The sequence below is a fragment of the Cebidichthys violaceus genome, unplaced genomic scaffold (genome assembly GCF_023349555.1).
Source record: "Cebidichthys violaceus isolate CVI_PGR_0920_01 unplaced genomic scaffold, fCebVio1.0.p SCAF_5, whole genome shotgun sequence".
NCBI lineage: Eukaryota > Metazoa > Chordata > Actinopteri > Perciformes > Stichaeidae > Cebidichthys > Cebidichthys violaceus.
Genome location: NW_027176705.1, coordinates 18,761,143 through 18,771,519, shown reverse-complemented (window position 1 = coordinate 18,771,519; position 10,377 = coordinate 18,761,143). Strand labels below are relative to the sequence as shown.

The 10,377-nt window shown below is 41.4% G+C and overlaps 1 protein-coding gene across 3 annotated transcripts in view; it reads left to right on the top strand.

Moving 5' to 3' along the window:
• The first annotated feature begins 391 nt into the window (after positions 1-391).
• lrrk1 (leucine-rich repeat kinase 1) overlaps positions 392-10,377 on the top strand; it is a 67,756-nt gene continuing 57,770 nt past the window's right edge. For 2 of the 3 annotated variants that reach the window (XM_068731163.1, XM_068731162.1), the window contains exons 1-2: positions 392-517; positions 4,638-4,780. In XM_068731163.1, the coding sequence (XP_068587264.1) occupies positions 4,711-4,780 (70 nt within the window). In that variant the 5' untranslated portion in view covers positions 392-517; positions 4,638-4,710. Of the gene's footprint in view, positions 518-4,637; positions 4,781-7,593; positions 7,712-10,377 lie in introns of those variants that run through there. The other variant, XM_068731164.1, reaches the window with a different exon arrangement.

The window sequence follows — 10,377 nt, the reverse complement described above, 5'->3', positions numbered from 1 at the left end:
AGTTAAGCAACATAGACATCTAAGGATATAGTCTTCATTTTGATCGAATGGTTATTTCTACAGGGATATGTATTTAGCACCACATTAGATGGTGTTGTTTTATGCAAAATATTATCATAATTAAAACCCCAGAGAGACTTTATAGATGTTGGTCCTTTCAGAAGGCATCTAAGGATCATTTATATATTGACTTATGTTTACATTACTTCACCTATCGTTACTTTTTATTCTCACTTTTAAATTGCTGTTGCAATATATATCCTTCTTAGTTTAATGTAGGTTTTATTCTGAAATGTTAACTAGATGAGTGGGCTGTTGGGTGTTATTTTGAAAAGTTTCACCGGAAATACCACTGTAGTCTAATCTGACTTGACACTGCGCGCGTGTGGAGATTGGAAAGTTTGCATCGTGGAATCAGGAAGTCCAGCGCAACGTTAGTGCCAAACTCGGCCGTGTCCGGAGGACCTGGACCCGCAGAAGGCCTCTCGTGATGCTCACTGGACCTGTCAGCCATGTGGTGAGTCGGCTCATGAGAACTCTGGTGTCCGAATAGTTTAGCTCTGGTGCTGTAGCTCCAGCTCGAGCTCACAGAGTAGTTCCCGTAAATCTGGTCCACGCAGCGTTTACATCAGAGGCAAAACAAGCCAACCTGCTTTTACAAATCAGTGCATTAAACACCCATCTTGTTTCTTCTCGAATAACTTACACTATGAAATATGGTTTAGTATATGTCCACACTCTCCTAAAGTACTCTTTATTTCGGTATTATTATAATCCAGAATGAGGCACTATTTTTAAAAACATCTCAAGCTTTCCAAACCGCTTCACGCGCCCACTCAGCACTCGGCTGTTAGGAGAGAGGAAGCTACTTGGGAGTAAAACCTGAGTGAAGTGTAACAGAACTGAAGGGACGCCTGTATTCTAGCTAACTTAACGTTAGTTCTACAGAGCCGACGTGGGCCTACCAGCAGGGACCTACTGCCAGCTAGAATCTCTGCGACGCATGTTAGCTTTTAAAAGGACTCTGAAACGGAAACTGTTGGCTTTCCTCTTCTCGATGTTGCCACACTCAGCTTTATAGAGTTTGTATGCACAAACATACACACAACACATCCACACCTGCTCGTGTGTGGATGATAAACAGGAAACTGTTAACATATCATATTTGACAGATGATTACTATTATTTTGACATGACATTTATAAATGTATGCTTCTACTCATGTCTTGCTCACAGGGACGTGCGGTCAGGGGAGGTCATCATGACAAGTACAAAACTAATAATGCGAAAATAAAATAAATATTAATATTTCTCCACTGATCTGTGCTATAAATGTAATTTCTGTATGATTCCAATCATTTCAAGCATTTTTATAATCAAAATCGCTGAATTAGCGCATCTCTGTTCAAACAGAGGAGACACGTGAGGTGAGGCAGTGACCAGCTGTTCCTCACCTCAGACTGTGAATCCCTCACTAACTGGGTTGAGCGCGTGCCTTTTGCTTTCTCATTGTTTGTCACCACTGTCATTTTTGTAGACACTTTTATTATATGTCCTTTCTTTACATATAATAGGTAATGTATTTCACGTGTGTGTAGAACATAGTGTTGCTGATCTGACATTAATTAATCCGCAGTGAAAAAGCACAGAGGGGCAAACAGTACCTCTGCCTCACTGAAGGGGGCGAGCGAGAGCCCACGGGTCGGGTTTATGCTTGTTGTGTCGTTGCTCTTCTTCTACACTTCTCTTCTTCTTCTTATATTTTGCTTTGACCACAAACATGTACGATTCTATATCTAAGCCTAAAAATGTCTCAAAAACAAGGAAATATAAACAAATCAACAGCAATTCAACGTCGGACAGGTGAAGTAACCTTTTATGTGTTTGTTGTTCTCTTTATACATCCGGGGTTGTTACACAGATTATCGCGGAATCTTACGATTTTCGCGGGTTTTGCCCGCGAGCGCTCCGCTTCTGAAACGCTCCCGGTGGAATCAAATATGTACTTTACCTATGTGTGTGTAAAGAATGCTGATATGAAATATGAAAAACAACCAGTAGTCAATGTGCAAGCTGCCAGTTGAATGGTGATGGAAGCTTCTCTATTGGGTTCATATATTTGTAAATCTGACTTATGTAGAGTCAGAGCCTCACCAGACACCAACCTCACCGCACGGCACTGCTTGCTCAAACCCCCCAGGAAGAGCTCCGGGCTTTGAAGCACATTTGACATGCTGTCCAAATGATGGAATTACAATTCTGGGTCCGTCAAGTGATGCATATGGCCCGAAAATACTTTTCCCCATAGACTTATATTGGGGAAGACAAAATTATTTTTTTTTAAAGAAAGTATTAAAAATAAAGTTAAATATTCATTGTTTCTGACGTAATCACTGAAACATAACTCCCCCTGCTGAAACAATGCACTGTGTGTAAACTAGTCGGCTGCAGGCTTTTTAATTCGGAGTGTGCAGTTACAATAGTAAAAGGCTTTTAGGCATTAAGATAACAAAGAGGATCTTTTAATTATAAATTAGTGGATCTTTTTTTTTTTTTTTGGAGGAGGAAAAATCAATTCCCCAGTACGGACACTCGGATGACCCATTATTTAAATCATTAGGTAAATTGTAAAATGCACCAATAGCTGAATCTAGAGTTATTATGCTTTCCTCTCTGTCATTGCATGCACATTTTTATTTGGGCACATGATTTCAGAGTTTTTATACTTTGAGTTGGGTTCTGTAGCAGGCGGTAAAGTCAATGCTTCATGTCCTAAAGCTGCGTTCTCTCTAGTGTTCACCAGGGGGCGACTCCTCTGGTTCTATAGAAGTCTAGTCTAAAATGACTCTACTTCTCTCTTGATTTATTCCCTCAGTAAACATCATAAACATGAGTTTATGGTCTCAATCTCTAGTTTACAGTCTTCTTCAATACAGCATGATGTTCATTTAGTACATTATGGTCCATTTAGAGTCACACAGACCATAAAGCAGGGGATGATTTAGCTCTGGTGGTTTAGCTCTGGTGGTGTCACTCCTCTGCAGTCCAGATATGGTCGCTTCTGTTCACTGGTTGCAGAAAAAAAAAGATGTCAAACTCAAGGCTTCAAAACTGCAGTCCACAAACCAATGGATGACGTCCCGGTGGCTAATTACAGTCTGTGGTCTGTAGCTGAGCAGCACTTAGTGTGTCCAGAATACAGCCTTTCTCTGTAATACTTACTGTAACCACGCCTGCCCTCGGGTCACATCAACGTGTTGTCTGATATCGCTGTCAGAGATATTTATTAACTACACGTTGGACCTTCATCAGTTACTTTACCAGACCAAAGGACAGACAGTCTGAAATAGGATTGGTTGACTAGTCTGAGTCGCTCCTACGTTTACAGCTTTTATGTCACTTATATGTGGCTTCAGCTTTCTAGTGGTTTCCATAAATAAGACGGTGCAGCATGAACACACGTGTGGAGTCTGATGTCTAAACTGCATGCTGATTTAGTGACGTGCGACTGAGGAGAATAAGAGGTGTTGCAGGTCTTCTCTTTTTTTTCCTCTCCCTTTTGTTTTCCACAATTCAGAACGGGGCTTAAGATAAGATAATCCTTTCTTAGTCCCGCAGTGAATTTGCATTTTGATTTATCACAGTCCCAATAACATCCAAAAATCATAGCGCTACTTTTTGTATCGGGTAAACGTATCAGTTATCGTGTTTTTGAGAATCGTATCGTATCAAAAAACATAATCTCACGATACTGAGGTGTATTGATATTTTCTGACACACCAAAGTGTTGTTTTTGCCACACTAACCTAATAATTATTATGGTACCGCTGACAAAATACCTGCGAGTTAATTTTGACCTTTTGTGACTTTGGTCCAGATTTGTTGTTGTTGTGACTGCGACTGTATAAATGTAACTACTCCTAACATATTGTGAAATAACTGTCTCTGCATTTGATTCTTGTTTATTCAAGTGTAAAAAATATTGTACATGCATGTTATATAAATGTAAAATTATATTGATGCACATTTCTGTTATAACTTATTATAACAATTTTATGTTTTTCTTGGAGGCATACTTTGCTCCGGCAGCAAAAAAAAGAATTCCAAAAAAAGATGAAAAGTTGAACTTGATAATAAAAATATCCCCATGGCACTTTTGGTGCATCCATCTGTAACCATGACACTGAGCAGATGTTTCCAGTTGCTGTTCAATGAAGGTGGCCACATCTGTTTTATTGTTTTATTTATGCCAGAGCTGCTTCTTAAAATCCTCTCAAGCAATTGAAGTATTTCATTTCTTCAGTGTACTCACAATCCATTTCTATCTCATCATTATGACTTTCTATCTCATCATTATGACTTTCTATCTCATAATTTTGACTTTCTATTTCTAGTTTGTGATGGTGATTTGTTAGATTGGATTATTTTTCTAATTTGTTCACCTTTCTATAGAAGGATATTCATTACTAACAATCCAATCAAATACCAACAGATATCCTCAGTCATTCAAAACACTTCAAAAGTAACAATAGTCAATCATTTTTCTCTGAATATGGTTGTGTTTGCCCAGCTACATTGTGTCTATTTAAAAGCTATGGTTGTGTGCTCTTCATCACTGCTGCTTTGTCTCTGTGCAGAGGCAGCTGAACCCCGGCCTCCTGTCTGGTGGACCTCTGCTCTGACGCTGGTTCACTAGTAGCTCCAGCAAGAATGTCGTACTGGTCTGTTGGTCTTCCCCGGGACTCTGGAAACACTCCCAGCAGCATGGAGCAGCAAAGCAGTGAGTTATCGCTCCAACACGCTTCTTGTTTTCTGACTGTGACGTTGGCAGCATCAGCCAGGTTAGCCAGTGCAGCGCTGCTTAAATTTAGCAAAAGGAGAACTGAAAGTGTGATTTTATTTTTTCTAACAGCTACACGCCTTATCTGTTGCTGTCTAACTGTATGAACGCAACTGTGCTGAACACAGTGAAAGTTTTAGTCTCACAACACTAACGGAGTACTAATGCTACAGTAGATTGTAGTAGTGTGGTAAAGACAACCAGTTAATGGTAGGAGATGCAGGAGTATGGTAGGTCACATTATAGGAGATGCAGGAGTATGGTAGGTCACATTTATAGGAGATGCAGGAGTATGGTAGTTCACATTATAGGAGATGCAGGAGTATGGTAGGTCACATTATAGGAGATGCAGGAGTATGGTAGGTCACATTATAGGAGATGCAGGAGTATGGCAGGTCACATTATAGGAGATGCAGGAGTATGGTAGGTCACATTATAGGAGATGCAGGAGTATGGCAGGTCACATTATAGGAGATGCAGGAGAATGGTAGGTCACATTATAGGAGATGCAGGAGTATGGTAGGTCACATTTATAGGAGATGCAGGAGTATGGTAGGTCACATTATAGGAGATGCAGGAGTATGGCAGGTCACATTATAGGAGATGCAGGAGTATGGCAGGTCACATTATAGGAGATGCAGGAGTATGGCAGGTCACATTATAGGAGATGCAGGAGAATGGTAGGTCACATTTATAGTAGGTGGACTATCTGTCTTTTTCCCAGCAACAAGGAAGCTGTTCTGATCTGCTGTTATATTTGTCTTTTAACTTCCTGTCTTAGGTGAGGGCATTTCTTGTTGTGCTGGTTGACTTCTTCTGCTTCAGACCACCTTGTGCCTGATTGTAATGTATATATTTGAGCCGCTTCACAGTAACATGACGGGTTTAAGACAGCTGCTGCACAGTGCAGAATCAGCTAGTCGCGTCGTTATAGGTTATAGTCCTGGGGACAGGTCAGTGGTGGCCCTGTGGCCCTCATGGCCTTCCCAGGCTGTGTTTACTCCTCACAGGCTACAGAAGCCAGGAGGGCAGTGTGAGCTATCGGGTCAGAGAAGGCTCAGTGGAGGTAGAAGGTTACCATGAGGGTCAGGGTAAAGTCCCTCAGGCAGAAGTTTTATTCTGCTTTGTTGGGTTGGTCTGGATTTGTAAGTACTCTCCAATTTCACCATTTTTGTGTGATTTCTATGGACAATATCTTAGGTTGACAGAAATTATTTTCATTTACACAGATATGCATCTCCAGTGGATCATGTGTAGTCCATTCAGTTCAACCCGCCCTGAAGTAAATGCTGTCCGTCCTAGTTATGAATTCACCCAACAAGACGAGTGGAAAAAGTATTAAATATACATTTATTTAAGAACAAATAACTAAACTAAACAAAACCGGCAAATAAGCAGTCGTGTCGTCCACACAAGAGTCGGAGAGGGGAGGAGAGAAGGCCAGCCAGAGAAGAGGGGCAGCCTTTCTAGCGGGGACCAAACCGGCTCCGGTGTCGCCCATCAGTGGCCGATTAACATCCTGCGAGACCACCTGAGAGGAAACAGGACTCAGACCCCCTGGTGGAAGGGAGGGGCCGTCACAGAACTTCAGTCTAAACTCCCCAAAGTTTTGTGTTTGTTTGTGTAAGAATTACATTTTTACTTTGGTTCCAAATACCGGTTATTGGTCTGTTTTGATTACTAATGATCAGAATCGGACCTCAAAGAAAGAAAATGCATCAATGGTCCCTATGAGAGGCATTATGCTTAATATCAAAGTCTAAATATTGTGTTCTGCATCTGAGCTGTGGAAGAGCCAACAAGCATGCAACGAGGTCAATTGATTTGTCATCTGCCAGTTATAAAGCAGACGTGACATGAATCATTGTAAATGGATTTTCTAGCAAATTGTGGGAAATGTGGAGTGAATGAAAATCCAGGAAATTGTCGCTACTTTCTGAAAGGCTATCATGGAATTAAATAATTTCTTAAAGCATACATGTATAAATAGGAGCAGGTAGCATTGGAAGTGTTCCTTGACCCTCACCAGCTGGTTGCAGTGACTGTCCGAGTGGAGTCCGGTCCTGAGAGGGGTTGCCGACTTTGAGCTTTGTGACTATCCTGCTAGTCAACAAGGTGCAGCATGTAAACGATACCCCATTAAGAAGGACACAGTCATCCGCCTCTGCAGTCTATCTGAATGGGTAGAAGCGGGTCGGCTGACCCCCCCCTTCACTAGCCTCCTGTGGGCCAGCGTTACACTCGGTCACACACTGACTGGTTCTGGTGAACTGGCGTTTCTATGAGGGATGGAAATGATAGGATCGGGGGGGGGGGGGGGGGGGGGTGTCAAAGCCTGACATATCCTATTCCTCTCTGTTCCGTTGTGCTCTACAAACTGTTAAAAACACGCCCAAATACTCACTAGTCCCAGACTAAAGCACAATTTACTTCTGTTGGAGTAACATTTCCTAAAAACAAAAAAAAAGCACCATATATTTGTGAGTTGTTTCTAGACAATTCTACCTTCAGTAGGAGCTGATGGACTTGGAGCTGCTAGTAAGAGTAAGATTACAGTGGATTAGAGCAGAGCCGGTGTGAAGCGAGACAGATACAGGAAGCTCAGAGGCTGGCGTGGTTCTTAAACAAAGGAGCATCATTCCCCCGCTCCCTCTCCCTGCTACCCCCTCCTCCTGTTCCAAACCTCTGCCTCCTCCATCCTCCCACTCTCGTCAGCCTGTCACAGGGTTAGCGATGAGGCGGATCACATAGGGAACACAGCTCGGTAGAAGCCACACAGCAGCTGAAGGGAAGCCATGAAAAGAAAGCACTCCGCTTTAAATGTGACGGAGGCAGGAGGAAGAGGAGGATTTGCTGCTTCGCTATGAGCAGGTTAGTAGGAGAGAGGAGCAGAAGGGCTAAACGCTGACTGGAGCCTTGTTTATATGCTGCACATGTAGGACTGACTGAGCCTTAAAGCTACTCTGCACAGTTCTGACTATCAGTTTATTGACATCAGATCTCAGCCAGTGTGATCTGCAGATCTTTGTGAGGAATCAGATGACTTCTTTACTGTGGAGCTCATTAGTACAGCAGTGGTTGTTTATGAGAATACATTAACCTGATTCTAATGTCACACTCTGAGTACATTTCACTCAAGTATGCATGGGTATATTACACTGGGTTTAAATGGAGGATTTTAGTGGGACGCGGTCTAAATGTTGCTCCAGATGCTTTTCAACAAAAACTAGAAAATGCATTTCCTACCCAAAGTTTGTGTGAATGGTGACCGCTGCACAGCATTGCTTAAAATGCAGGAATGTGAAATTAATTGCCTTAAAATTGTTAAAGCTCAAATACATTGCACTAACAAATTTGAAGCCAAATTTTGATGCCCGTTTCACAGTTGATGTGGAAATGCCGCGAAGGGGAAGCGCTGCCTGCAACGTTCTACGTTTTAGCAGCAATTTAAAACACCTGCTACGTTTTAGCAGTCGTGTAAAACACATGCTACGTTTTAGCAGCAATGTAAAACACCTGCTACTTTTTAGCAGCAATTTAAAACACCTGCTACTTTTTAGCAGCAATTTAAAACACCTGCTACATTTTAGCAGCCGTGTAAAACACCTGCTACGCTTTAGCAGCCGTGTAAAACACATGCTACGTTTTAGCAGCAATGTAAAACACCTGCTACTTTTTAGCAGCAATTTAAAACACCTGCTACTTTTTAGCAGCAATTTAAAACACCTGCTACTTTTTAGCAGCCGTGTAAAACACCTGCTACGCTTTAGCAGCCGTGTAAAACACCTGCTACGCTTTAGCAGCCGTGTAAAACACCTGCTACTTTGGTCCATGTGCCACCAGTGAATCTGGAATAAAAACACATTGATAATTTACTAAAACCATATAGATGATATATTGATATAAATTTAAATATGCATTCCACATATGCTTTCTTTCCCTCTCTCCCTTTTCCCCTCCCACATGATCAAAATGTCAAAATCCATGCACTATATTTATTGGAAATAACCTTGTGTAACTGCTGTTTGTGATTTAAATAGCGTACTAATTCCACATATTTATCAGTTGTGTCTAAACAGAGAACAACAGACAGACAGATGCTTTGTAGCACTTCTGCATCCAGTGTGAAACCTGACGTAACACTGTCAAAAGTGATCAAAAAAAGAATCCTTGAAGGTTCTCTATTCAACATTCAAAGCATCGATTTAGCAGAAAACACCTATTGTCCATGTAAAGATAGTGTTTAGCATCACCATGTTCCTACAGGAGCCCAGAACGGACAAACTGGCTCTGAGCATTCACATCCAAAAATGTTGAAAAAAGCTTAATATTTAAAAAAAAAAATAGAAAAACTACAAGCAAAGTAGACGTGTTAGGATGACCACTGTGAGCTGAGAGCTCCATTACCAGCGGACACAACAGTATACCAGTAACCTTTTAGTCTAATGAAGCAGTTTATGTCAAAGTTAAAGGAACAGTGTGTACGTTTTAGTGGCATCTAGTGGTGGGTTGCAGGTTGCAACCTTCTCAATCCCCCTCTGCTCCCCCCTCCCTTTCCAACATGTTGGAGAACTACGGTGGCCTTCAGGAGTTATCTTTAGGATTTTAGTACTACTAGGAGCTCCTCTCATCAATACTCTGTTCTTCTACATTACTAAATCATTGTCTTTAAAGAGATATATAAGATATTGAAAACATATAGGATTAGAAGTTATTGAGATTTTATATATAACTAAATATTGTTTCTAGAGCAGCAACAGTTATGTTTACAACAGCAAAGTCACTATATAAAGTTATTAATATCTCACTGGAAACAAATGTAAAATGTAAATAAAATATAAATAATGTTTCTGAGTGAAGTTTAGAAAGAATGAAGAACACGGACAATAAGTATCAGTCCTTCTTCATGTTGCCTGTCCTGTCTTCATGTCCTCCTGTCTTCTGGCACGTCAAAGAATACGGCCAACATGTCAAACTAAAGATCTGATTGGTTGAAGAAGATGACAATCAACACTATCGTCCTCATATACTTTAATCTGCAAAGTCTACCTAGAGGGCCTCGGGCCTCTGTCCTTACATAGAGACATAGAGGCTGAATCTGATTGGATAAGAGCTCTACTTAAAACAAGCTGTGCTGGAAGCCGAGCAACTGATGAAGACAGGAACTGTGCAACGAGAAAATAAGCTAATGGGGGGAAAAAATGTAGAATACCTGTAGTGTATTTGTGAAAAATGATTCAATTATAAAATAGCTATAACTTTGTGATTGTGTTTAGTCCAGCAGAGAAGGCTTAGCTGGCCCTGACGGCCCACCACTGGTGTAGGGGTGTGTGGAGGTGGAGGTGGAGGTGGAGGAGCTCAGCCCGACACAGAGTGCAGAGCAGATGCTCCAGCGTGATTAAAAAAATCCACCAAAACATTAAAAAGCACCAGTAACGTTGGGGCTGATCAATACTACGATCTTTGATAATTTAGCACCGGGGCCCGTTTAATACCGGGTTTCAGAACACATCTCTACCTTCAGATAACATAAGACC